General features: G+C 41.7%; 8 protein-coding genes across 12 annotated transcripts; 5 read left to right on the top strand and 3 right to left on the bottom strand.

Moving 5' to 3' along the window:
* The first annotated feature begins 26 nt into the window (after positions 1–26).
* On the top strand, positions 27–3,289 carry LOC6551769. 4 transcript variants are annotated; one of them, XM_001980602.3, is made up of 9 exons: positions 27–263; positions 321–425; positions 478–621; positions 670–772; positions 1,446–1,579; positions 1,792–1,932; positions 1,988–2,194; positions 2,319–2,672; positions 2,776–3,271. In XM_001980602.3, the coding sequence occupies exons 1-9, from the start codon at positions 63–65 to the stop codon at positions 3,148–3,150; spliced, it is 1,764 nt and encodes a 587-aa protein (XP_001980638.2). In that variant the 5' UTR covers positions 27–62; the 3' UTR covers positions 3,151–3,271. The 4 variants fall into 4 exon arrangements, with proteins under 4 accessions (XP_001980638.2, XP_026839520.1, XP_026839522.1 ...); XM_026983719.1 differs by lacking the exon at positions 2,319–2,672; XM_026983721.1 differs by lacking the exons at positions 1,792–1,932; positions 1,988–2,194; positions 2,319–2,672; positions 2,776–3,271 and having other exon boundaries at positions 1,340–1,513.
* Positions 3,290–3,554: 265 nt separating this feature from the next.
* On the top strand, positions 3,555–13,322 carry LOC6551770. The gene is made up of 17 exons (XM_026983722.1): positions 3,555–4,816; positions 4,916–5,719; positions 5,787–5,903; positions 5,974–6,372; positions 6,434–6,550; positions 6,614–6,736; positions 6,795–7,028; positions 7,106–7,189; positions 7,247–7,576; positions 8,234–8,530; positions 8,591–8,737; positions 8,800–8,871; positions 8,923–9,057; positions 9,115–9,158; positions 9,215–11,711; positions 11,781–13,040; positions 13,105–13,322. Exons 1-17 carry the CDS (start codon positions 3,604–3,606, stop codon positions 13,254–13,256), a joined length of 8,025 nt encoding a protein of 2,674 aa, XP_026839523.1. The 5' UTR covers positions 3,555–3,603; the 3' UTR covers positions 13,257–13,322.
* Positions 13,323–13,750: 428 nt separating this feature from the next.
* On the bottom strand, positions 13,751–14,515 carry LOC6551771 (abnormal spindle-like microcephaly-associated protein homolog). The gene has a single exon (XM_001980604.3). It carries the CDS (start codon positions 14,356–14,358, stop codon positions 13,942–13,944), a length of 417 nt encoding a protein of 138 aa, XP_001980640.1. The 5' UTR covers positions 14,359–14,515; the 3' UTR covers positions 13,751–13,941.
* A 1,694-nt stretch (positions 14,516–16,209) lies between these two features.
* On the bottom strand, positions 16,210–18,900 carry LOC6551772 (DNA replication licensing factor Mcm5). Its single transcript, XM_001980605.3, has 4 exons — positions 18,585–18,900; positions 17,420–18,530; positions 16,540–17,361; positions 16,210–16,476 (listed from the first exon to the last, which is right to left on the bottom strand). Exons 1-4 carry the CDS (start codon positions 18,734–18,736, stop codon positions 16,360–16,362), a joined length of 2,202 nt encoding a protein of 733 aa, XP_001980641.1. The 5' UTR covers positions 18,737–18,900; the 3' UTR covers positions 16,210–16,359.
* Positions 18,901–19,205: 305 nt separating this feature from the next.
* LOC6551773 (protein arginine N-methyltransferase 1-B) lies at positions 19,206–21,038 on the top strand. Its single transcript, XM_001980606.3, has 4 exons — positions 19,206–19,329; positions 19,393–19,668; positions 19,737–19,966; positions 20,127–21,038. Exons 1-4 carry the CDS (start codon positions 19,327–19,329, stop codon positions 20,746–20,748), a joined length of 1,131 nt encoding a protein of 376 aa, XP_001980642.2. The 5' UTR covers positions 19,206–19,326; the 3' UTR covers positions 20,749–21,038.
* A 36-nt stretch (positions 21,039–21,074) lies between these two features.
* LOC6551774 (RNA-binding protein 1) lies at positions 21,075–23,139 on the bottom strand. 2 transcript variants are annotated; one of them, XM_015154576.2, is made up of 3 exons: positions 23,022–23,139; positions 22,580–22,945; positions 21,075–21,356 (listed from the first exon to the last, which is right to left on the bottom strand). In XM_015154576.2, the coding sequence occupies exons 2-3, from the start codon at positions 22,894–22,896 to the stop codon at positions 21,266–21,268; spliced, it is 408 nt and encodes a 135-aa protein (XP_015010062.1). In that variant the 5' UTR covers positions 22,897–22,945; positions 23,022–23,139; the 3' UTR covers positions 21,075–21,265. The 2 variants fall into 2 exon arrangements, with proteins under 2 accessions (XP_015010062.1, XP_001980643.1); XM_001980607.3 differs by lacking the exon at positions 21,075–21,356 and adding an exon at positions 21,865–22,094.
* A 236-nt stretch (positions 23,140–23,375) lies between these two features.
* On the top strand, positions 23,376–24,952 carry LOC26526494 (39S ribosomal protein L37, mitochondrial). The gene is made up of 4 exons (XM_015155004.2): positions 23,376–23,665; positions 23,728–24,075; positions 24,144–24,424; positions 24,481–24,952. Exons 1-4 carry the CDS (start codon positions 23,490–23,492, stop codon positions 24,903–24,905), a joined length of 1,230 nt encoding a protein of 409 aa, XP_015010490.1. The 5' UTR covers positions 23,376–23,489; the 3' UTR covers positions 24,906–24,952.
* Positions 24,953–25,013: 61 nt separating this feature from the next.
* Positions 25,014–26,635, top strand: LOC6551760. Its single transcript, XM_001980608.3, has 4 exons — positions 25,014–25,375; positions 25,456–25,611; positions 25,665–25,831; positions 25,886–26,635. Exons 1-4 carry the CDS (start codon positions 25,242–25,244, stop codon positions 26,551–26,553), a joined length of 1,125 nt encoding a protein of 374 aa, XP_001980644.2. The 5' UTR covers positions 25,014–25,241; the 3' UTR covers positions 26,554–26,635.
* Positions 26,636–26,668: the final 33 nt, after the last annotated feature.

Here is a 26,668-nt window from a genome sequence, read left to right as displayed (position 1 = left end):
ACATCTTTTGTTCCTATTTATTTTTTTTATACATTTTGTTATTTTTTCGTTTCAAAGTAAAAATGCAACGGCGTACAAAGAACACAGCTGATGCGAAAAGAATGCAATCACTCAAGGCATTGTTCAAAAAAGTGGTTCGCATAATGAGCCTAAATGATCCGTGGAAGGAAAACGAAGATGACCCAAGGATGTCTTCAAACGTCATGAGGAATTTACCCACTAGAGTGCGGACAAAGTCTAAAACAGGGTTCCTAACGGCAGCGGTATAACACACTTACTAAAAATATAAAACAACCAAATAATTGCTAACTTCATGACAGGACAAATCTTTGATTCGAACACCGCACGTGATTCGAACAATTCCGGAAAGAATGAAATTATGTAAACTGTTTGCTAAGTTGACATGTTTGGCAGGCTTCAGTCCAGTTAGTACCATTTTTAAATGAGGACGCTAACAATTGACTAATGTTTCTTTAGAAAATTCGAGCTCGATTAGTTCCTGTGGTCCGTTTGATGCCCGTCGATGCTGGTCGCATTATCATAAGACAATCGGATGCTCCCATAACCGTGTTTTTTGTACTTACTGGGCAAGTACATATGATTAAGAACGAAAAGGACCAGGTAATGGCTTAAGAACGCAATCCATGATCCTAACTTTTCATTTCATAGAAGGGCGAAGGAGTGGTCGTGGGCTTTCTGGGTGCTGGAGATATGATGGGTGATGTGGAGCTCTTGGAAGGCATCAAACGAACTCACACCTTCAGAGCAGCAAGTAAGTTATTAGGGTCTTATGGAATATTATTCATATTTTATACATATTATTTATTTTCTTCACTCTGAGAGCTGAGCAGCAATATAACCCCAAAGCTAAAACTCTTTATCTCCCCCAATTAAATCACACTTAAGGATGATAAGAAGGTGAATTAGGTAAACTGCAGCATTTGCGGCTCATGTCGGAATAAATGGGAAATACATAGGGCCAGCACGCGATTTGTACGATTGTGTTTATTGGGAGTTTGTTTGGTTTTGTTGCTTCATTTGCGATTGCCTGTACCCACCAATTTAATCAGCAATAAACAACGTTAAGTCCTAATTCGATTCAATCAAAATGAATAACAAAATACCCCCCGCCCGCGTCCGTCACGAATCCGCCAGCTATTCAGTAGTATAAACTATTCAGTCAAATATATAGGTTGGCCCAAAACAACACCCGCCTTCCTTTGGCGCATGGGCTTGGCTTGATTTTTGGGCTGTTGTGCCTGTTACTCCTCGTGCTGGCAATCTTCAAAAAAAACAAAAAAAAAAATAAAAAACAGATGCACGCCACCAGAAGCACCAGCACCAGCAGTACTTGGCCCCAGCTCCATGGATTCCATGTGCCCCGATTCAATGGGAGTCGCCAATTTGCCAGTTCGCCAGCAACTATTGAACGCTTCACTTTGCAGCCTACTGCGAACTACTCGTCCTGTTCGACTATGATTTTGCACCGATTCTTGGGGCCTACATGACCAAGATTTGGGACGAGAAGAAGCGGGCCCTCAAGGCGCTGGACTACTTTGATTTCCTCGATGACGATCAGGTAAACGAGCAAAGGGTTTCCACACTGCATCATTACAAACCATTTCATTCAATATTAAGTCCAAAATATGCATATCTATAAGTATCAAAAAATATCTTGAGCTAGATTCATTCCTTAACAATATTCATTCATTCAAAAATATTCATAACCTAATAACAAAACCTCCCTACTAAAGAAAATCTTTTGCAATAATTTCTGTAAATACGGTGTAGATCGTGGAAGCTTGTCGATATGGGCGGCTGAAGCAATTCGACCCACTGGATACCATATTCTGTGAGGATATAGGATCCATGACCAATGTCCACTTCGTGCTCAGTGGCGAATGTCTGATACTCCAGTGTCTGAATATAAGGGTCAGCAGATGTGAAAACCTTTGATTTCTACGTGAACTCCTCATTCTGATTCTAGGTTTCTCTGAAAAGGGGGAAGAAGGTATATGAACTTTTGCCGGCGACTGAAGGTGATGTGTCGAAAATGTTCAAAAAAGCCGTCAGATCCACATTTTCCACGCCAAGTAACAACGAGGATCAGTCAAAAATGGATATTCTGGACCTTGTGGCAAGTTCGAGTTCCACTTCCAGTGAAGATGCGCAAAAGAGTGCTCTAAACCGCAAGGTAGGCTCATTTTAAAATATAAGCAACTTAAATTCCTTAGAAATAGGCTTAAACACCCTGTGTTATTGCTTGATTTGTAGTTTGTTTTTTATGTTAATTAAATATTCATTAAACTAATATACAGATGCGAAAAATGGATTTGAGAGATATACAAAAACGGTGTGGTATGATCAAATCACCGCCACCAAAACCGCGCTTCACTTGGCGCCGCTCGATTCGAAAGTCAACGATGTCTATGTTTTCTCGCAGTGAAAATAAGTTTATCAGTGAAGATATATATGAGGATGTTTGGGAAATGTGTGTGAATGAAAGTGATAGCGAATCATATTCATCGGACTCAGGTTACATGGACATGGAGTTTAGGCAATCCTTCCGCTTCGGTCCTGTATTAAATGGTTTTGCGGGAAGTGATCACGATGAAAGCTATGTTTTATCCTCGTCCCTATCTAGTTTATCCTCGAGCAGTGTTGATTCCTCCGTAAGTGCCCAGGAATATTACGTACTTCAAAAGTGCTCCCTAAAAATAAGCTGCCTTCAATTTATTTTGCATTTATTTCACCATTCGGATTTTCTCCTTGCAGACACCCACATTTGAAAGCCATTTCATTGATGTTGGCACCATAACTTTTGGCGGAATTTTCGGCTTGGGCGAGAAAATGGAAAATCGCGTGATAATGGCAAGGAGTACGGTTCAATGCCTGATACTGCCCAGATTTTTCCTGCTGGAGAAGAAACAAAATCCCGGCAACGTCTGGGAGCGCAGACTGCTGTACGTGGATGTCATGATTCCATCCAGAGAAGCGCTTTTTGCCCACTATCGCAAGGCTTCTGACTGGAAGAAATTCAAAAGCGACCTCATTTCCGAGACCTTGAAGCCCTCCGATAATGACTACACGCACATTGAAGACGTTCCCATAATTTGCAGAATTGTAGAATCACCAGAGGATCTCAATTAAAGGGGGAAAATAAATTGCTTATAAGGGGCGTTTTTGCGCTTTTCAGTTGAATCGAAAATATCTGTTACTTTTGACATTTTAGTTCAACTGAAAAATGTAGAAACACTCCTCATGGATTCAAATACATACTGTATTTATAATTATAAACTATTTTGGGTTCGGGTAATAACATCTAAATAATATATATTGGTAATTCTCGGAACCCGCGTCACCCTCCAGTTATTAAGGGTCATTACAGGTCAGATGTATATATATAGAATCCAAGAATATACTTATTGTTATAATTCGTTGTGGGATCAACAAGTTGGAGCGACGTCAGCTGGGGATATGTTTTGGCACCCAAGGTGTTGACATGGCAACTGCAAGCTACCGAGGTTTCCATTGACATTAGGACACCTTCGCTGGTCAGTATTGATTCAACATTTTCCCATGCATGGTGCTTGAGTTACTGAAATGACGACGGCGAGTTTACCAAGGGTTCCCGAGGGACTGCGGGACCTGATGAAGGTCTATACCAAGGAGGTGTTACGTGAAAAGCCGGCTGACTTGTATGGCTTTTCGGCCAGCTTTTTCAACATGATTGTTGGTGAAAAATCGCATCAATCGGTGCGAAAATACGAACCGGTGCAAACTTACGAAACCATCATGAAAAACCGCATACGTCAGCAGGTGCCCCTATCCATGGTGTTTAATTTAATACCAGAGAAACTCACCGACCTCATCAAGCAATTCATAAAAGCAGTTCTTAGAGAGAAACCGGATAATATATACATATTCGCACAGGAGTACTTTCAGCGAATGTCCAAGGAAAAGTCGGATCGAATTGAGTACAGCAAGTACTCGTCCTACGAAAAGTCATTGAAGGACAAAGAAAACGTAACTTCTGCATCGAAAGTAACCTGTGAGTGTGGTCGAGTACTGAGTGCGAATAAAAAGGATGTGGTAAACACGGCATCCGTATATACAGACAACAAATTGGCCGAGGCCGATCAGAGAGCATTTTCCAGCAGAATTACCTATATACAATCGGTCGTCATCATCCAAAGACATTTTCGCCGATATCTCAGCGAGCGGAAAGTAGGTCGCACTAAGGATAAATGCAATAACCTCGAGTACGTGGCAGCTATCCTCCTGATTCAAAGGCAGGTGCGTCGCTATTTGGCCACCAAGCGGGTGGAAAAACTTAAAAATTCACGTGACGCACAAAAACACGATGGTAAACCTAAGCATAAAGCTGCCGACTATATGAAAGCCGTGGTCGTCATACAACGACATTATCGCATATATTTGAAAAAGAAGCAGGAGCAAAATCGATTGAAGCACGGCCCAGTGTCCTTGGCAACAGCAGCCATCATAATCCAAAGAGCCTACCGGAGAATGGTGACTCGGCATAGGGCCAAGAGAACCACATCCTCCGGCACAGATCATGCCGAGGAACTTAATGACAATGCCTCCGAGACCGGATCCTACACATCGGTATCCACCGCCCTGCTTTCAACGGAATCCACCGAGCTGGGAATGGCGAACTTCGAGGAACGAGTCCATCAAAAAATAATTCACGAGGACGAGGAAGTGGAGAACAGTAATGTTGATGCCAGCCTTGAGAAGGAGTATTTTGCGGAGGACATTAAGGGCGAGCGAAAGTCGATAAATTTGCGGAAAAGCGGTAATTATGCTAATGTTTTTCCATTAAATTTACTGCTTTAAGCAGAAGTTGCATTTCATTTTCGTGTGTCAATCTATTCTGTTAAAATCTATTTTGCAGAAATTCTTAGCGGTGCCCTAATTGAAAGCATGATTTGCAAACCTGATTTGCAAAAAAATAAGAACTCGAACGAATCAAAGGAATTCGATGTAGAATTAAATGTAAATCTGCATCAACCAGCAAAACTTGAACAGGACATTACCGACGAGAAGATAACTATTCAAGATCCTGAACCGGAAGTAAAAGTTGAAAATACAACAAGTCTAGATCTAGAAACGATGCCTCAAATCGAAGTAAAAGCTCAAAATACAAGTAAAGATTTTCAGTCGGTAAGGGAGGATCATTTGAAATCTAAAAAAAGCAGCTTGGATATAGAACCTGAAACGCCAGTGGAGTGCAAGGATAAACCTGCTACAGGAGATTTAGATAGCAAAACTGAGGATGAAATTAAAGCGAATCCAATCGACTCCGACTCTGATCAAGTCGAAGAAAGTAAATTAATAGGTAAGATTGTGCAATCTGAAATGAAGGCTGTAGACTCAGGCAGTGATCTTCCTGAAGAGAGTCGCGAAAGTGAGGACAGCACATTACCAAGTAATATTGGGAAAAAAGAAAGTGATGATGTACAGGAAAATAATGCGGAACAGGGTATCGCCTCATCTGATAAAACGAAAAATGGCGAAAAAGATACCGCCATTATTGCGTCCAATGAAATAGTTCCGCCACCTAAAATTCTAAACTCTGAAAACCAATTACAGGAAGTTCAAATTAAAAACGAAATTACTCCCACAGTTTCGATTGAAATAGAGCATGTTGAAGACATATCTTTAGAAGATTCATTAGCAAGCCCTGATGATTTAAAAGGTAAGTAGCGTTTACTCATTTACTTCATTTTTTATTAATGAAGCTTGAATTGCATTTAATTATTTAGCTAAGGATTTATCTGAAGGTACCTCGGTAGGAGAAGAGACCAAGAGTATCCCCAACGTAGAAGTAGATAGCTTAAAGAGCATACTAGTCAATCATAATCTAGAAGTTCGTGAGCAAGGTACAGAAGATAATAAACATTTTGATTAAATTACATTAATGTCATTTACAATATTTTATGGAATCTTTAGACGACAAGAATGTGGAAGCATCTGCAGAAACACAAAATGTAATTTCAAATGAAGAGATCCATCCCTCAGATACACATGAAAATATTAGAGAAAGGACAAGCATTGAAGATGAAGACACTGTTCAATCCAATTTGGAATCCCAGGATGTGTTGATTACCGAAAGCAAAGTTGATCAGGACGAAATTCAGATAAACAATGACCACAAACTGGAGTTGGGGGGAAAATCGGAAATAATAGCACCAAAAGTGGAAGAAGTGCCGAAAACAGCACCGAAAGATACAAAAGATGGAGAAGTGTCAGGCAGCACGGAAAAAGTAGAAATACATAAAGAAGAACCATTAGAAGAAATCATGGAGGCACCAAATCATGATATAACATTGGACAAAGTAATCGAAACTGGTAAGCAACTACACAATTTAAATGTATTACATCCACCAAAATAATTTACTTAATTTTTAAGATCCCAATATGGATTATCATAAGGTGTCGGAAAATAACCAAGAGCGAATGAGGCATTTACCATCTGAAGATGTGGAAACGAGTACTCCAAGCTTAGCAGAGACATCTCACTTGCCAGGTAAGTTTTAAAAAAATGTTAAATAATAATAACATATTAATCATAAAAAACAAACATTGACAGAAGTTAAAAAGGAAACAAAATCTATGGATGAATTAGAAGCAGCGAAAGAGTTATCTGGACTTTTAATACATTCCAGAAATGATTTATCAGAACAAAATATCAACAAAAATTTAGAACAAACAGGTTAGTAAGTTCAATGCATTTTTGTTCATTATCTTCAATTGTTAAGTTAAATTTCAAGATAAACTTCGTTTTGATGACTCCTCGGAGGAAAACTTACAGGATAAAATGAAAAAACCGTCACAAGAGGAAATCATTCCAATAGAATCTGAAAGTTTAGAAACCAGGGGATCATCTCCAGATAGAAGCAGACTTATTAGTAAAAATAACTCAGAAGAAACCAATAATGAATCACAAAATGTCCATACTGAACGGACTGAATTAAAAAACAAACCCATTTCTGCGAAATCCTCAGGTAAATAACATAAATCTCTAGTTCAAACCAATCTTGAATAGTTATTGAATAAATATGCTTTTTTTTTATATCAAAAGAACAAGAGGATAATATAAAGATTATACTTCATGAAACTGGTAATCAGGACACAAGAACCCGCACAGAACTTTCTGTCAGTGATGGTAAATAACTAGAATTATAATTCTAATACACATTCTGATACTTATATTAAAATTAAGGTAATATTTCACTTGGGGAATCTGAAAGATTAACAGCTGAACAACAACATTCCGAAACAAAGCAACTTGAAAATCGAGAAGTGGAGAACGAAACTGCGGAAAGAGGTAAAATAGTACCGGAAAACCCCGATGCCAATGCTAAAGACCTAGGATCTTATAATTCCGACTCTGAGCAAGTCGAAGATACTAAACTAGAAGGCGAGATTGCGGAATTGAAACCTGTATCTGAAAAATCGGAGGATAAAACTATTCCAACCAAATCTGAGTCTGTACAAGCTGAAGATGGTAAACTCGTAGATAAGTCGACGGAATATTCAGAGGATGCAAAAGGTATGTATATATTTATACCCGTTACTCGTAGAGTAAAAGGGTATACTATATTCGTAGAAAAGTATTTAACAGGCAGAAGAAAACGTTTCCGACAATATAAGTATATATATTCTTGAGCAGGATCAATAGCCGAGACGAACTGGTCATTGTCCGCATGTCTAAATTTTTTTGTAATTTTACTAATGTAATTTTACTAAAACTGAAGTTCTAAAGTCCATAACTCAACTAATCCTAATCGAAATTAGAAGTGGCATACCTGCAAATGTTTCTGGCGCAATTCTCTAAAACTCTGCATTCATATTTAAAATTTAAATTTTTTTAAATTTTTTTGTAATTTTTCTGATGTTATGATTTTTTAGAAATTCAAAAATGTCCCAAGACTGAAGTTCTAAAGTCTATAACTCAACTAATATTAATCGGAATTTGAACTGGCATACCTCTAAATGTTTCTGGAGCAATTCTCTAATAATCTTCATTCAAATTTAGAAATTTATTTTTTCCAAATTTTTTTGTAATTTTGTTGATGTTATAATATTGTAGAAATTCAAAAAATTAAAAAAATTTCCCAAGGCTGAAGTTCTAAAGCCCATAACTCACCTAAATCTTAATGGGAATTTCAAATGGCATAAATTTCAATGACACTTTATTTATACTTAGCAGAAAACGAAAAGTCAACTTCACTTGAAAACCCGCCTTCATCCGAAAAGGAAAAGCCAATTTCACTTGAAAAAGCGCTTTCATCAGAAAAAGGAAGGTCAACTTCACTTGAAAACCCACCTTCAATTGAAAAAGAAAAGCCAATTTCACTTGAAAAGGAGCCTTCATCAGAAAAAGAAAGGTCAACTTCACTTGATAAACAACCCCCGGCTGATGAAAGCACAGAGGAAGATCCTTTGCAAGAATCCCAAAAAGCCGATGAGGAAATTTCCAAGGGAAAAGCTGATATTGCAGTTGGTAAGTACATTACAGTGCAGTTACATATGCAATGATTTTAATCTAATACTTTTATGCCAGTGGACCAACCTGCTACAAATACGGTTGAATCTATTAATAGCCAGTTAGAAGGAAAACCCAATTCTCAAGAATTGGAGGACTTACAAGCTGATGCTAGTACCGACAAGAAAACGGAAGAACCATTCACCTTTTCTGCTGAAAAACACAGTAATTATACATTATAGATATTAATATACCTATGATATTTATTCATCGTTTTCATAAAAAAGGTAAATCTGAAACATCAAATGAACATAGCAATACAACAAGCAATGAGATCGAAGATAGTAAAGATCGCACAAGTAAGAAAACCGCTTTAGAATAGTTAATTGTTTAATAAATGATAATTGCAGGAGTAGAACCATTAGTTGCAAATATGGAGAGCACAGTTGACGCCGTTGTGCTTGAAGGAGATTGTTCAGATGATCCAGCAAAACTTGGTGAAACCAAAACGGATCTTAAAGAAGAAGTATTCGATGATAAAGATAGTAAGTTTAGAATGAGGAACTATAGCCAAAATGTGTAATGAATATTTCTTGACTTAGCTTTGGAGCCAAGGCCCGAAAATGAATCAACCCAAAATCCCGAAGTAATTACTGGTAAGAATTCAGAATCGAAAAGGTTTTAAATTTGTTTTTAAATTAGCAGAGAAAATCTTCATTGCTTGTATCTAATCAATTAATTGGCACCCAAAATTTACCTACTAACCATATTGAGGTTGAAAAGACCACCAAGAAGTTATCTAGCCCTAGTGTAAGAGAAAAAGATATTGGCACCCCAACATCGGGACGACTTGTGTCCACACCCATAGCTGAGTTACAGCTCAAGTCATTCAAGACTCCCAACGACGATGGCGCCTGGTATGATATATATGTGGAGCCCAAGGTGACCACTGGTATGGATCTGGAGGTCCCTCCAGCACCGGTTGAAATCAAAAGACCGGAATCGGGTAAAGAAGTAGCTTCTGTTGTAAAAGAACCCAACATTATGTCAGAAAGAGCTCCAAGTTACTATACACCCAAGGAAATAGTAGAAGCTGTGAAACCGAAACTAAAGAATTCAGTTTCATTTTTTGTTTCATTCGATTCTGATGATGGAAAACCCAAATACAAGATACCGAAAAGATTTCGGAATCAACCGAATAAAGATGGTAAAAAAGAAGTAAATGATATTGAACCTACTCAATCGGAATCAGATATCGATTACAACGAGGAGGAAATTGTAATTATTGAAGTTGAAGAAGGCGATCCTGAATATCAGCAAACCGGCGGAACTAAACTACAAACCATAATGGAGCTTGATAATGAGAATGAGCTGACCAATGAATTTAACATTCAAGGCCGAGAATTAAATCCGGATGATAGTGGTCTGTCAAAACCAAAATCCCCCGTAAATTCTATTACGGAATTTGAGTCAGCCTATAAAAGAGACATCTTAAATATCACAAGATCTGTGCTCATCATAGAAAGAGCTTACAAACGGTTCAGGAATAGGCCTTCTTTAAAAAGTAAGTCTGATTTTGAAAAACAAAACAGGGCTGCAATAGTTATTCAAAAGTGGGTTCGGAACACCCTTAATCAGAAAGCCTCTGATACTCAAAAATCGAAGCAAGATCTTGCTGCGAAGAAAATTCAAAGAGCTTATCGAAAATATATCGAAAAGGCCAAGCAAAGGAAAAGGCTAAAACAAGAAATGGCTGCACTCATTATCCAAAAGGCATTCAAAAGATATTCTCACAGGATCCGCACGGAACTGAGTAAAACTCAATCTTCAGTTGATGCAGAAATTGAGCAAACTAAAGCTGCTTCTAAAATTCAAAGGGCTTATAGAAGATATCTAAAATTACAGTCTGCAAGTCACCAAGCGGCTGGAATCCCAGTAAAAGGTGATTTAAGTACAGCTGGCTTGGTAAAATTATCCTCAGAATCCGAAGTAGTTGATAAATTGACATCTAATGAAGAACAGCAAGTTAGTTTAATCCCCATTTCCACTCAGGAATTACCTGATTACCCAGAACATATAAACGAATTGCAACCTGAAGATCTTCAAGATGTAGAACTAGAAGAGCCTTCGAGAGGCGTTTTAAGTCCAGTTAATTCGGCAAGTGTATCTGCAGAAGTTGAGAAACCTGTGGAAGAATTAAAATGGCCATCAGAAAATCACCAAGATAAACAACAGGTTGCAGAAACTATGCCAAACCCAATTAATTTGACACAATCAAGTGAAGAACCTAAGAGGGTAAAGGAATTAAAGTCGGATAAGTTCCAAGAAATAGAAAACTTTTCAATAGTTAATTCCACTCCAACTAATACGAAAAGATCACCTGATAAAGTACCAGATCCCATTGAAATACAGCCTCTGGAACAGCATAAATTAAAAGATACAAAAACTGACATAGACGAGAATAAAAAAAGTATACATTTACAGACCGAAAAATTAAAAGACTTAGAAAATCAGTCGAAAGAAACGAATCATAATGATAAGCCAGAAAGGATAACTGAACTACAGACGAATGTATCTCAGGCAAGTCCCACTCAGCCATTAAAGGATGATCTCGTAGGAAAGTCAAGTGCAGCCCTGATAATACAAAGAGCATTCAGGCAATATATGGAAAGAAGAAAGCTTGACAATTTCGAGGATAGCTCCATTGATTCCATTACGAGTTCGCGCATAACAGCCATAGAGACTACCGACTATCCAACTGCAGGAACACCATCAGGAAGTTTAATTCAGGAAGCTATCGGAAACGCAGGAGATACTTCAGAAGATACTTCTACGACCCAACCAAAGTCCGAGTGGTTTGTGGGGTCAACCCGCATAATACCAAGCCAGGGAGTCGTTGAAGGAGCTGTTGAGTTGGAAACCAATCCGGATACAGCTGCAATTGCAACCACAAGTAAAGCCGAGCTCACCACCAGCACGCAAGTAGAAACAGTTGAAACAGTAGATAGAACGCATGGCTCGCTTGAATCTAAATTAAATCCTGGTACCATAATCGATGAGAATCTAGGCGATGCATCCGAAAAGGATAATGCAATCTCTTCTGGTTTAGCAGGTTTAGCGGAAGCTTCTGAAGATCGTCTTGATTCAGTGGAGGATGCCCTTCTCCTATCGCAATCTGAATTTGGTGGGCTCGTACAGTGTAAGTTTAGAAAAACCATTCAAGGTCTGTTAATCGGTAAATACAGTAAAAACATTATATTTTCTCTAGCTCTGGACATCGCCTCGACTCAAGAACTTCTCAATGCTTTCCTGCAGAACGAGATTGAATATTCTTCTAAGCACGGACCGTTTCCAAGTGCTAAGCTTCTTGAAGAAGTTATTGAGGAGCCTTGCATAAAAAGATGCGCTTCACTGGTTACTGTTTCCGAAGGTGAATCAGAACCGGATATTGCTAGTCAAAAAGTCGAGAATACAGATTCATCTCTATCTGAAACTACGGGCTTGGACACACTATCTGCAGATACAATAGACAAAGCCACGGTTAAGTTATCCAAGCCAGAGGAGGTAATTGAAAAAATGTCTCAGCTTCGTGACTCAAAGTCCCTCGAGAGGATTTCCTCAGCAGATCCCAGTTTCGATGAGCCCGTTATCCGACCCATGAGCTCTCTGCAGGAGCAATCCAGCCTGGACATCGAGGATGGAGATATCATCGTATACAACCGACTGCAGAGGGATGAAACTAGGGAGAGCTCTGCTCAAAGCGATTCCGTGGTCTTTGGTGATGAAGTGTCCGAAAATAATCAAGAGAAGGAGTTGCTCAATGAGGAGGAATCCGGAAGGGTGCATTTGATGAGGCACTACACCATCGCAGGAGATGATCCGCGAGGACTATTCAGATCCGTGACCATCGATGATGCTCTGAGTTATGTGGAGAACGGAGCTAAAGGGATGGGCGCGAGTAGTTTCTGTTTGGACGACGAAACTTCGGAGAACATTCGAAAGAAGATGATGGCCTACTCGTTGTCTGAAACGGATTCCGATTACTTTGATCCGAAAAAGGTCAGCAACGAGGACATGGACATAGACACGGCCATGGCAGACGCCATGGGTACATCCACTGAAACGGAATCCACAATTGTTTCGGCGGCCACAAAGATCCAGGCTGGAGCTCGTGGCTTTCTCACCAGGCGAAGATTGCGACGGGCCAGTGCTGGCACCAAGTCATCCACGTTGGACACGAAGGCATCCTTTGGTAACGATGCGATCAGTGAGTCCCTGGAACGATTCATCGAGGAGGAGGCGGCTAAGAAGATACAAGCCGCATACCGGATGCACACACGAAAACGAAAGGTTCATAGCCGGAAAATGGAAGGCATCAGTTTGGAGAGCAACCTGGCCGCCAGACGCCAGAAGTTGCAGCGGGGGGATGCACTTCGAAACGATTCCACTCCGGATGATGAGAACAGTTTGATGGTCAGTGCAGGCAAAGGGCAAAAAAGTGCAAAAACCCAGAGAAGCAAAACCGTTGGTAGGTGATCATTTCTAAATTGGTAAGCAAGTTTTTAATATTTATCCTATGAACCTATTTCCAGGCGAGGCTAGGTCAAGCGCTGACATGGAATTAAGGTGGCTGAAAATGAGGCAGAATTCGATGCCCGTGCAAATCGATTGCGAAGTTTTCAGAGTAATCCCCAAACATATGCGAAAACGCATTAAAAGCGCCGAGGCGAACAAAAGAAAATAAAGTATACGAATTGTATAGGTATCAACGCTGAACTATATCTAAATAATATATATAATTAATCTGAAATGTTTTTGTTATCAAAGAAGCGGAAAGATTTCCGGGACTAAGTCATAACATTTGATTTTCCTCAATTTAAACACATTCAACTTAAACAGACTACGGATGGCGGCGGATGGTTGCCAGTTTGGCTCTAAACATTAAACGCTCTTGACAGATTTATGGGATGGGTGTGCACCTTGGGTCGTTGCACTGAATCTTGATGAATACATTCGCTAGCCAGCTATTAAATGGGTTCTATTAAAAAATAGACACGCCTTTATCTTGGTGCTCCCCAAAAACAGAACTTTACAACTATCATTACGTGTTTTCGGTTTCGTAAGCTTCCATCAAGTGCTATATGTTCGATGAATAAAATGTTTATTCACTGTATTCATACCATATACATACAGCACTGTACACCAAAAATAGGCCTAGAGGAAACACAAACAAATTGATCTCGTTAATGGATAGTGCTGTCTTTCAAGATTGCGGTTTCTTGAGTAAGAGTATTTTATTCTTCTGGAAGCTATCAGTTAATATTAATCTATTTACACGACACGTATTGAACTAAGCGGTAGGATTTGAATACACATATTTGTATGTACAGTAGAAATCAGAGTTGTGGAACGGCCAACGCGCAAAATCATTACACAATGGGCTCGCATTGTTTCAATTCTTTGCGTGTTTTGAATCCCCGGAAGCCAGCCTGAATTTTAACGGCCGCATCGGTGGCGATTTTCTGCTTCTTTCGCACCAGGAATCCACGAAATCCCGCCTGTATCTTGGTGGCACTGCGATCCTCCACGGATTTGCCACCATTCTCGGAAGCCGTGCGCTGATCCTCGCCGCTGGGACGGGGATTTCCGGTATTGGCCTGGTTTTCCATGAGGGCGTTGTTCTTGGGACGCTGTCGCTGATTCCGCCTGGGATGGGGATTCTTGCTGGATCGGTGGATCTCTTTGCGCACGCGGTAGCCACGAAATCCGGCCTGAATCTTGATGGCCGCACTCTCTTCGGACTGCAAGGACGATGCTGATTCCGGGGAGCTGGGGTATATGTACATGATCCTCTGGTGCACTGCGACAAAAATGGCAATCTGAGTCCGCGTTTCTAACCAACAAATACCGCTTTCATCGATTGTAGGCTCTCTGTTCCGGCCGAACTCGCTCGCTCGAGATCTAAAATTGTACTGGCGTACGGCGGACGCAGGCTTGGCATATGTACGGCGAGAATTTTCATTTTCATTCACAAAACAAAGGCCCCACTCAGCGATTTTTTGTTCTCCCACCTACCGCCATATATCTTACATGGGCCTTTTGTATCTACACCTCTGCTCCGGCGGACTGAATCCCATCCATTTGCTCTCCCGCGAGAATGGGAAGGAATCCACGGATGCTGATGATGCTGATGACGTTCAAGAATTTTTGTTTCACAAAGTACACAAACGCGTTGGAAACAATTATCTAATTTCGCCAGAGCTCACAATGGTGTGCAACCTAATTAACAGACAAATAATAATTGTCATCGGTTGCGTAATGTATCCAGTATATTTCTCAAATATCAAACTATATTATTAGGCTTAGCTCGTGTTGACAATCAACCGTGTTGACATCACGCAGAAATCACTATTTTGGTTAGTTAGTGTAAACAACTACAGCCTACGTAGCGCGTGGTGGAAAAAAAATGGAGTAAATTGGTTTAGGGGAAAAGCGAACTTATAGATACACATGGATCCATAGCCATATATATTCATGTGCAATGAAAAGAACATCGGTGCAACGCTTTGTTAATGGAAACGATGAACAGACAGAGGCAGAGGTAATTGAAAAATACGAACACTCATGTGCATCAATATCGGAATATGAATTTCAATTAATCTCTTATTGTTTGATGTTTGAATTATCTTGACCCTGGGTTCGGATGCAAAGTTCAAAGTATCACAATGTTATTAAATTGAGCAAACAGCATACACACATGTACTATGTGTTTAAATAGTTAGCAGACTTAAATGGATATTGGAAATTCTCGTCACAAATAAATTATATCTATTTTCATAGCCTGGGTGTTTTTTATTGATACGAAGTCCATGATTTTCTGGAATTTTTCGAAAACGTCTAGAGAAACATGTTTCTAATTCGCCCTCAATAAATTTTAGATCAACTTGACGTCATTCGGACCTTAAAACGCAGCAAAGTGGCGTCAGTTGAGAAAAATGTACGAGAAATAAATATTATTGTTAGGACTTTTTAAATAATACAGTCATTCCGTACATGTTCCGTGGTAAACAAGATTGTAAAGATTTCCTTCCGGAAATTCATAAATTTCGAATGCTTATATATATATTTGCCATTGTTTTTAAATGGCCAAAAGCGAGCATACGTAACACGCTTACGTATTTTTGAAAATTTGTGCACATATTGAGTACTTTTCAGCTTTCAAATGTATGTAAGTACATAGTTGTGCATGCGCAAATATATACTAATTGAGTTTTGTATAAAAGGAAGTAATAAACGTTCTCAAACAGAGGAAAAAATATTTTTAAGAAATTGGCAAGTGGCCAAGGCGATATGATTGGTTTTTGTGATTTGTCCGAATGACGTAGGCAAACACAGTCGAATGTAGAGCGAAATTGTCGGTTTGCGCGGAAATTTGGAGGCCGACCAAAGGGTCTATGTGTTTCACCCAAGCATTATCAACAAACAGAATTTAGACATTGCTTATAATCTCATTTTTTAAATGTAAACAATCATAAATATTTCTCTAACAAATAGTCTGCCAGCTCGACTGACTTATGCACTTAAAATACCTAGGATTTCCCACTACAAGTATCGCAGAAATCTATTCTGTAAACTTTTAGTTTTGTAAATCATCACTGTATTATTGTAGTTTAAATATTAAGCAGCACTTGAATGAATAAAATAAAGATTTAATTTGGTTTATTCGGCTCATATAATGGGAAAGAATGTAGTGTTCTCTTAATAATAAATATGGAAATACAATTACCGTGACGAAATGATTGATGACACATTCAACGATGGACAAATAATGAATTGATTAACAGTGTTCAGCAAATACGATAGAGCATCTTCCGTTGCATCCTGTGCTGAAGCTCTCCTCGTCGAATCATAGTATGAATAACTTTCATTACCGTGCGTTCTTCGTATTTCTGACGCAAAAAGTCCTAAGTAAAGAAAGCATTGCCAGTAAAAGCTGTTCATACGAAACATAAGACTTCTGTGCTTACCTGTAAAATATTCTGCTCTGAGACTTGAGATCCGATTGCAAAGCGACGCTTTAATTGCTTTTCGATGCGGTTGAGTGTTTCCTGGTCCTCCTCGGTCGTGAATCCTTCGGCGCCGGCCAAGCTGCCAGTCATGGCAGCATCAAGAGTAGACACTTGGAAAAGGCGAAGTGCTTCGTTCACGTGCTCATCTGTGGCGAATGGCTGCAAGCGAATCTTAGCCAGCGACTCCGAGATGCGGATGACAGCCTCCAACTGGCGCACAGTGATGGGAATGCTCAGTCGCTTGTCCGATGCCTTCTCCTGCTGTCCGGCTCCACTGCGCATTAGCACGTAGCGGCTCTTTAGCTTCTCGCCGGCAGCTTCGCTCAGGCGCGGACCGCAATGAGTTCGGCAGTAGTGAATATACTTCTTGAATGTCGACAGCGATATCTCACCCTCAGCCGGCTCTGAAGGCGCCGACTTGTTAGAGCTCAGATGCACGTTGATGATGTGCTTGGCCAACGTAATGTCCCGCGACTCGTCGTGAATATCCTTGACTATGAAAATCATGTCGAAACGGGAGAGAATTGTGGGCATAAAGTCAATGTTCTCCTCGCCCTTGGTGTCGTCCCATCGACCGAAAATGGAGTTGGCAGCCGCCAAGACCGAACAACGTGAGTTCAAGGTGGTCGTGATACCGGCCTTGGCAATGGATATTGTCTGCTGTTCCATAGCCTCGTGAATAGCCACACGATCATCCTCTCGCATTTTATCGAACTCATCAATACAAACAACTCCGCCATCGGCCAGCACCATGGCTCCACCCTCCATGACAAAGTTGCGCTACAGAATAATATATCATTTCGTTTGTAAGGATTGGGTATGCAAAGTATTTTCTCACCGTCTGAGGATCCTTCATAACCGATGCCGTGAGACCAGCCGCACTGGAGCCTTTGCCCGAAGTGTAGACTGCTATGGGTGCCACCTTCTCCACAAACTTTAACAACTGTGACTTGGCAGTACCAGGATCGCCCAGCAGTAAGACGTTAATGTCGCCTCGACGGCACAGACCATCCGGTAAACGCTTACGGGACCCGCCAAAAAGCATGCAAGTAATAGCCTTCTTGATGTCCCGCGAACCGAAGATGCTGGGAGCCAGCGATTGTGAGAGACGTTCGTAGATGTCCCCAGAGGCGGCCATTCGCCGGAAGTGCTCCTCCTCATCAGATGTGATGTTGCTGTATCGGGAGATGGCGCCCGCCCCCTCTGAGTCTACTGTGATGCCCACTACCCTCATGTAAGGAGCACGGACTCCAACGACGGCCTTCTCGCGACCATCACGACGAGAGGGTTTGCCCACCTTGCGAATGGAGTATATGCCTTGGATAAGCACACGATTGCCGGGCACCACACGTTCACAAAGCGAGCGATCGCAGAAGAGTTGCAAGTGGCGGGGAATCTCACCCTGCGGCACAAAGTCGGGGAGTTCTTGCAACTTAAGGGTCTGGAAATCGACGCACTTGCACTTGTCCGGCATGATAAAGAAGGGGTCCAGCGGGCATTTGGGTCTGCCCGCCTGCTCCGTGTTGCACTTCCTGGGTAGGGAGTAGCCCTCCAGACCTGGATTCACTTTGAGGTTCGGGATGACCGTACTACAAGACATGCACTGGATGGACATTCGCGTGGCCTTGGCACTGATTCCTGAGGCTGCGACAATGATTCCGGCGATCTTAACCAGCTTGGATACGCAGTCCGACTTCAGCTGCCGTATGTTGGTGGGATTCGCATTGGAGCTCAGAAGAATCTGGATGTCGTGCATATGCTCCTCGTGCTCCGGCCGGGGAGCTGTTATCTCGTCGGCCACCTCCCGGGCAGCCTCCTCGAAGATTTCCAAATGCTCCGTTGGCTGTTTGTTCAGCTTGTCCGCTAGAGTCTCATCGAAGCCCACCAAGTCCTCCATCTCAATTTCCAGGAAGTATCGGCCATTCAGGTAGTTCCTCTTCAGAGTGTCACTGCAGAAGGATTACCTTTTATGTGGTTCAGATTAGGAGATGCGGTCCACTTACCGGTATTTGTAGAAAAAGTTCTCCTCGTTGAAAGTGCGAATGAACTCCTTGTACTTCTTTTTCACGGCCTGCAAGTTGATTTGTGCATCCTGCTGGTTTTCTCCGCCGAAATTGTCCGAGAAGAACACACCCGCATCGTCGAAGCCTTCCATTTTGATATGTAAACAAAGTTAAAAGGAGGAACTGTGGTAATAGACGCTACTTCTGCCCGCTTTATATTTCGTTCTGTTTAATAAATGCGATGTGCCAATATTTTGCCGCCAAAATTACCGGTCAAGCGGTCGATAGAGATGTACACGTGACAGTAAAACTATCGCTATTCATTTACAACTATCGATTATACATGTTTTCTGTTTTATGTATTTAACACTTAATTAGTTACCTTATAGTTTTATACCTTCACCATCAACAAAATTATACCCTTTTGGCTCCAACCAAATTCATACAATATAAAACCATATTCATTTCTCACTCTGTATAAACCATTGTCACCCTAGACTTTGAGTTAGTTTTAAATAAATAAATTATACTCCTTTTTATAGAACCTTCCGTAGACGACTAAAAATACTACAATTTTAGTGAACACCGATAGTATCGCACTGGCGGTATTTGTTTCAGTTTTTGTCTGGGGAGCAGTGTTGTCAAGCGACATTTTAAACTAGCGTGCTGTAGAAAGAGTCCCATCATTTAGTCGCTAATTTTTCGACGTGAAAAACCAAAGAGACGCCGAAGGAATTAGGAAATGGTGAGTTTTGGTCAAAATGTGACGGTAATCGACAGACCAGTAGGTGACGTACCCGATTCGCAGGCCAGCACAGACATCCCCATGGAGGCAGCTGTGGAATCGGCGACCGGCATCACGCCCAATTCAAATGCGAACTCAAACAATGTGGCGAAGAAGCTGCCCGCGGAGGGCTCCACCGGTGATAATCCCAATGCCAATGCCGACGAGATGACGTCCCGCGACTATTACTTTGACTCCTATGCCCATTTCGGGATCCACGAGGAGATGCTCAAGGACGAGGTGCGCACCGTCACATACCGCAATGCCATGTACCACAACAAGCATCTGTTCCAGGGCAAGGTAGGGTTAACTTCCGGGATTTCATTATTTTTCGTGGCCGTTCTTATCAGGGAATCCCCTCTTTGCAGACCGTACTGGACGTGGGATGCGGCACAGGCATTCTGTCCATGTTCGCTGCCAAAGCCGGCGCCGCTCAGGTGATCGCCGTCGACTGCTCCAACATCATTGAGTTCGCCCGCCAAGTGGTCATTGACAACAATCTGCAGGATGTGATCAAGGTTGTCAAGGGCAAGATTGAGGAGGTTGAGCTTCCAAATGGTATTGAGGGAGTGGACATCATCATTTCCGAGTGGATGGGGTAGGTTTCCATTAGTGGTGAAGCTTAAAAAACCTCCACCTCCTACTAATGCCGTATTGGCATATTTGAATTGACAAATTTATAACTGGGATTTGTGAAAGTTAAATAACTTGGATTCACTGCTAACTACTGACCATTATAATTTCCGTCCCTACTCTAGTTACTGCCTCTTCTACGAGTCCATGCTGGATACAGTGCTGTACGCGCGGGACAAGTGGCTGAAGAAGGACGGCATGATGTTCCCGGACAGGGGCACGCTGTACATTACTGCCATCGAAGACCGCCAGTACAAGGACGAGAAGATCAACTGGTGGGACGATGTCTACGGTTTCGACATGAGCTGCATTCGCAAGGTGGCCGTAACTGAGCCACTGGTCGACGTGGTCGATCCCAAGCAAGTGGTATCCACATCTTGTATGGTCAAGGAGGTGGACCTGTATACCGTGCAAAAGGCAGATCTCAACTTCTCGTCCAAGTTCAGCCTGTGCATCAAGCGCAACGACTTCGTGCATGCATTAGTCACCTACTTCAACATAGAATTCACCAAGTGCCACAAGCGTCTTGGGTTCAGTACGTCACCAGACTCCACATATACGCACTGGAAGCAAACCGTGTTCTATCTGGATGACCACATGACGGCCAAGAAGAACGAGGAGATCACTGGCACGTTCCAAATGAAGCCCAACGAGCGGAACAACCGTGACCTGGACTTTGTCATCGACATTAATTTCAAGGGCGAATTGTCTCAAATTCAGGAGTCGAACACATACCGCATGCGCTAGGGGCTGCCATAACCAATCCGATCTGCTTTTTGGGATGGGGCTCAGAGCCCTGCAGCGAGGATACATAAAATGACTAGACGTAAGGTTTATTCCAGTGCGAAATGTGCAACGAATTCGTGTTGCGTCTTCTCCTAAGTTTAAAGTGTACCTTTGTTAGTATACATAATATTTTTACACTCGTGCGCCTGTTTAAATTATTATCCGAACATACTTCTAAGAAAGTTGTACAGCAGCACGTCAATTCTCACATAATAAACAGTGCATTATGCACGTCCCCTTTTTGCTGGAAACAAACGGCTTTTGATGATATATGAAACCGATCAAAACTCGCTGATTGTGCGTCTTTATTTCTTTGTAAAAAAAAAGGAATTTTAAGAATGCATCGAAAGATTTATATTGTCATCTGAAGTAAATTTACTTACATCGCAATCAACATAGGACATCCTATTAATAAGTCGGCCTAAGCCACCTTGTTTTTCGATTGCGACACTGCTTAAACGTTATCCTTTTTGAAATATTAATGACGATCGCGAGAGTCCGAGCGACTTCGACGATCACGCGAGAAGCTGCGGCTGCGGGGCGATCGGGAGCGACGTGGTGATCGGGACCTGAAATAAACGCATTGGTAAAGAAGAAAAGATTACTTTAATGTTGAAATACATGAAATAAAATCAGCTTAGAATGGTAAGAAGTGTATGTACATACGCGCCTTACAAAGTGCTGCCAAATAGGTGTGTTAAATACTGCAGAATCATTATTTAAACTAATTACCAGGGGAAACACAAATGAAAGCTGTGCAAACTGTTTTGTTTCTATGAATTAAGCTAGGGACCAAATAAGTTTAGTTTTTATTGCTGCTGCTGCTTTTGCTTTTAGAACCAACCTATATATAGGATTTAAAGTTCTCTACGTAGGTGTCGGATAAATTTGCAATGAAAAAATGGTCGGACAAATCTATAGTAACTGTATTATAAGCGTTAAACTCGTTTAAGGCCAGTTTTCTCGACATCAGAGTCAAGTACTTGAGAAAGCGGACCTTCATATTTATCAGCGAACCCTCGTATTTTACGCAACTAAAGTAAAGAAATAATTGTAAGCAATTATTTGAAAGATACGCAGGATAACTTCATAAGTAGAACTCTTTGGGCGACTGCATTGCTTCTTCTAGGATGAAATCATTTGGGTTGCTAATCAAAACTTCTGTGCTGTGACGCTGAACATGGTTAATTTAGAGTTGCAAGTTGAAGGTTGCTGGCTGTGGCTGTGAAGATGGTTGCTGTTGTAGATTGTTGATGTTGTAGAAGGAAGAAGTAGCAGTGGAAGTAGTTCTAGCCGAAGGAGTTATCCTGAAAAAGTGTCGATAACTCGCATTTAACAACCACTAAATGATTGGATCGTAGATAATATATGTATACAGTTTGTAGGTTTCGTCTGAATAACGTACGAAGTCAATTTTCAATTAGAAATGTTATGTATAGAACGTTTTGTATATGTATTTTTATAATGTTATGAATAAAACAGACTGCGAAGAAGTACCTAAAAAGCAGACATTCTTCGCAGGCTGTTCTATCACGTGCAGAAAAAGGCGGGAAAATGTACTTGTTTGCTATTAGCAATTAATGTTTTTGCGATGATTCAAATGAAGATTCGATAACAAATTGTATACGTTTTTATAAGAATTGATTAGTTTGGACGGTTGGAGACATCATTATATGCTTAGAATCCTGAAGGAAGTACCCAATTTTCGGAGTCAAGTGATCCGTGATTCCATTGGGGAGACACACATTGAGTCAAGTACCATCAGAAGTACAGTTTTTCGTCGAGAAATTACCTGTAGCGGCCGGAGCCAGAGCGTCCACTACTGCCACCTTCTCCGCGCCGGCGATCGCGTGAGCGACCCGAAGACATCTCCACGCGAATCCGGGTGCCGCAGCAGCGTGTTCCGTCCAGGGCACGCGTTGCGTCCTCCGCGTCTCGGCGATCCTCAAACTCGACAAAGGCAAAACCAGGCGGATTGCGGGCGACCCACACGTTACGCAGGGGTCCATATTTCGCAAAGGCACCTTCTATCTCGTGCTTGGAGGCCGATGAGCCCAGGTTGCCCACATACACCTTGCAGGCCAAATCCCACTCCCTATATCGCGGCATTTTTGTCGGGCGGTGCGGTATCGTAAGTATTGCGGGAGAAACAGAGCGACTAGAACACGGATTTCCGAGTTACTAACATTCGCCGTACATGCAGCTATATTTTTTAAACTTCTTTCAGCACTTACCTTCTAAAATGTCACCCAATTTTGTTAAAATTTTAACAAAGCTCCTCGCCTTTCCTTTATTTATTACAATTACCCAAAAGTATGACCATACTCGCAATTAGTGATGGAACCGAAAACCGATGCCTCGCTATCGACAGTTCCTGAAATGTGATATTTTGGTGTCTTAAAATATTACTAGTTTTAAAAATATCTAGCGCCAAACAAAGTAAAATTATGTGATATTGCCATTCCATTTTGTTATAAGTGCAATATTATACGGTCTAAAAAAACAAATAGAATAAATTTAAAAATATGAAGTCACGGTTTCATGATTCAAAACGTGACTGAAGAGTTCGCATCACTAATAGAAATTTTATATTTTCTGGCAAAGTGGCAGGGAAAATCTGTCTCCATCTGGCAACACTGAGTTTCATAACCAGTCCGCCGGATTCTATTTCATTCAACGAAAACAAGCAAATCCTCACTGAAATGAGGTTGACGAACACCCTCTGTGCCCAGCACATCGGCTGGCATTTCAAGAAGCACTGGCTGGTCCAGGGTAGGCGAGTCCCCAAGGAAACTGGCGCCGCCGCGGAGCTTCTGAAACTTGGTGTTCAGGTGAAGAATCCCGAGGATATCTTGAACGCCAAAGTGGAAAGAAAACTGTAAGTATCAATGGGAAATAAGTACTAATTGTAATAGGTAATATATCTGACTTTACCATCAGGGTGGGCATTGTTGGCACACGCGAGAAGGCGGTTCCCGAAGACAGCAGTCACCCTGACTGGCATCCTACAGTTTGCCACTCTTACTCCGACCACAGCGTGCTAATTGGTGGATTGCCACAGGCCCAGGTGCTGACCAACTCCATCGAGATCCAAAGCTTTCCCAAGCAGATCGAGGATGCCATTGCCAGCCAGCAGTTGCCAAATACCGTAGACAAGAGTGTACGGTATGCGATTCTGGCATCCCACGTGCTTGATGCAGAGCAAGTCAAGCTGCCCAAGGTAAGGCTGCCGGAGCGACCGGCTTTTAACCTGCCCCGCTCCTACGGAATATCACACGAAAGGGTCAAGTAAGTTTATATCTTTGTACTGCATTTCTACAACAGAAATAAATATGTACATATATCTATCTTTTTAGTCGCCTGTTGGTAAACAAACTCCTGCATGAAAGTGAAAAACTGGCCGGCCGTTCAGTCTCTGTACGAAGGAAACTGATAGACAATGCGTCTTTTAAGGCTTCCTTAAACAAGGATGGGGATCTAATAGGTTTCTCAATCAATGCTGAAAAAGTGGTGTTTGCCAATCGAGCTATCGAAGCTGTTAAGGGAAAATTTGAAGGAGATTTACCTGATCTTTACCCCATGAAGAGTACGATATCGATTCCGAAATACCACATTTACCAAACTGAGAACTTATATCGTGAGTTATTCAATAAGTACTGCCCGATGCTGGGCTAATTATGTTATTCCCTTTAGCTTTGCATACGGACATCAGTTGCTCCCACCCGCACACCATCTTTACGGTGTTTAACAAAAACCTAGTTAAAAATTCGCACGGATCGGAAGTCACAACTTCTCAGCTTCAGGCAAGGACCCTGGTCAAAGCTTTCGTTGTGGCTGCTGCTCGAGCAAAGCAACTGCATGGAGATTCCGTAGAAGGAGCTCTTCCCAAACCAATTGTTGTGCAGAGTGTCCAGACTGACGGAAGGACGTTCCACTTCGGAGTGCTGCAGCTTAATACCCTCGATCTTGGCGCAAATAGCACTACCAAAAACTATTGGTTCCATAAGCAGAACTACGATCTATTTGCTAAATGCACCTACGAAGGGGGAAGAACGCATTTGGATAATTACAATGGCGACGTCTTCCGCATACTTAATGCTTTCTATAACAATTCCTAAAATAGAAATCTTACTGAATAATAAACTATGTTTTTGTTATGTCTGTATATGGCTAAGGAAATTATTATTAAAATAGAAACAGCAATATAGCTAGAGTGCCAACACTGAGTGGCTTAACCAGGTGTAAATGCCTGAATTATTTGGCGCCTTGTGATTCCCCTTCATCCACAGGTCGATATACAAGCACCCATCCCCAACTATTTCAGTCGACTCCATGGCAACCAGGATGCACTGAATTGTTTATGCATCGATGTATTGACTGCTAATAGAGACGTCAAGCAAAGTTTTCTCCACCAACACACATTTAAAGTTTAAAAAGGCAAAAAACTCGCTACCATGAATAGGCAAAAGCAGAGTACCAGCTCCAACAACAGTGGCACATCATCGGAAACCAGCGAGACGCAAAGTGTGGATGACCAACAAGGTACTCCGCATTCAACCATTCGTTCGAGCAGCGCCTCATTGAATAGGTGGGTAATATAGGCCTACAGTTTGGCCTATTATTGACACAATTTTTTGCTTAATAACTTAATACCTCTTTTCTCTTTAGAGCCAAAAACAGTTGGAGACGCATGAAGGACCTGGCTGCGGAGAAGGAAAAGGAAAATGAGGCCAAGCGACCTCCTTGGCGGGCAGTTAGCGTTTCCACGCTCACAAAGCCCGATAAGAGCGCCCTGCTTCGGGCCAAGTTACTGGATGCTTCGAGGTAATTAAGTTAAGTTACAGAATTTTAATATTATTAAGTGCTTTTCCAAACAGACGACTAAGAGCTGGCAAGGCGAATGTGGCCTTGCAGACGGACTTTGTGCCGACGAAGCTCATGAAGGAAGTGAGTTTCGGGGTACAGAAGGATCTGATTCTGCTCAAGGACGTAGGCATTCTCACCGATGGACAGTACTCCAAAAAGAAAGATGGCTATGAGAAGTGTAGGTTTGCAACTAGATATGCTGTTTGACTAGTTATAACACAGATACTTGCAGATGTACTTACCTATTCCATGTCCCAAATGACCGACAGTGTGCCTACCGTTTCGCGCCAAACTCAGACGCTACTGCCGAAGGCCTATAACAAGGATCTGGTCAACTCCTACCTACCCAAATCAGATGACGATGACAGTGATGGTATCTCCGATGTGGAGAAGAGACTTGGCGATCAGATAGCAAAGATACGGAGGCTCAACTTTGATGAATCCACTCAGTCGAGGAGAAGTGGGAGTAACACTATACTTGCTCCTACTCTGGCATCCTGGCATTTCGATGACGATGCAGTGGAAATGGAATCAGAGCGACATTTTATACCCTATACGATCGAATCGTTTAAACCTTGGCGCAGCTTCGTACCCTTTCCCTTCCGATTGAGGGGTAATGCCTTGATTGGCACCCAGAAAATAGATTGGTACGCCCTTCTGCAGTCCATCGATGACCTGATCAATGAGTCCAACCACTTGGTAGACAAGCTGGAACACATCATGATTGAGAATCAAGCGCGTCGCAGATCGGTTTTGGGAAAACTGGGTAAAATACCCAACTTTGAACCAACCAAGTTTATAGCTCCTTCAGAGCAATGGCTGCCGCTCATTGAACAGCAGGAAAAACAATTGCAAATTATTTTAAGCGGCAATGCGGCTAAGAATGAGTCCCCAAAATAGAGGTCTTCAAATGGCACAAATGCTTAAAATATAATCTTAAACCTTATTTCTAAAGAAATTATATGGTAAATGGCCTAAGGCCTTGATAATTGTTTTAGAAATGCCTAAAAGCCCA

This window comes from Drosophila erecta, unplaced genomic scaffold, assembly GCF_003286155.1.
Source record: "Drosophila erecta strain 14021-0224.00,06,07 unplaced genomic scaffold, DereRS2 tig00000000-arrow-pilon, whole genome shotgun sequence".
Classification (NCBI taxonomy): Eukaryota; Metazoa; Arthropoda; class Insecta; order Diptera; family Drosophilidae; genus Drosophila; species Drosophila erecta.
Note: the sequence above shows the minus strand (reverse complement) of the source record. Positions and strands in the feature narration are given on the sequence as shown.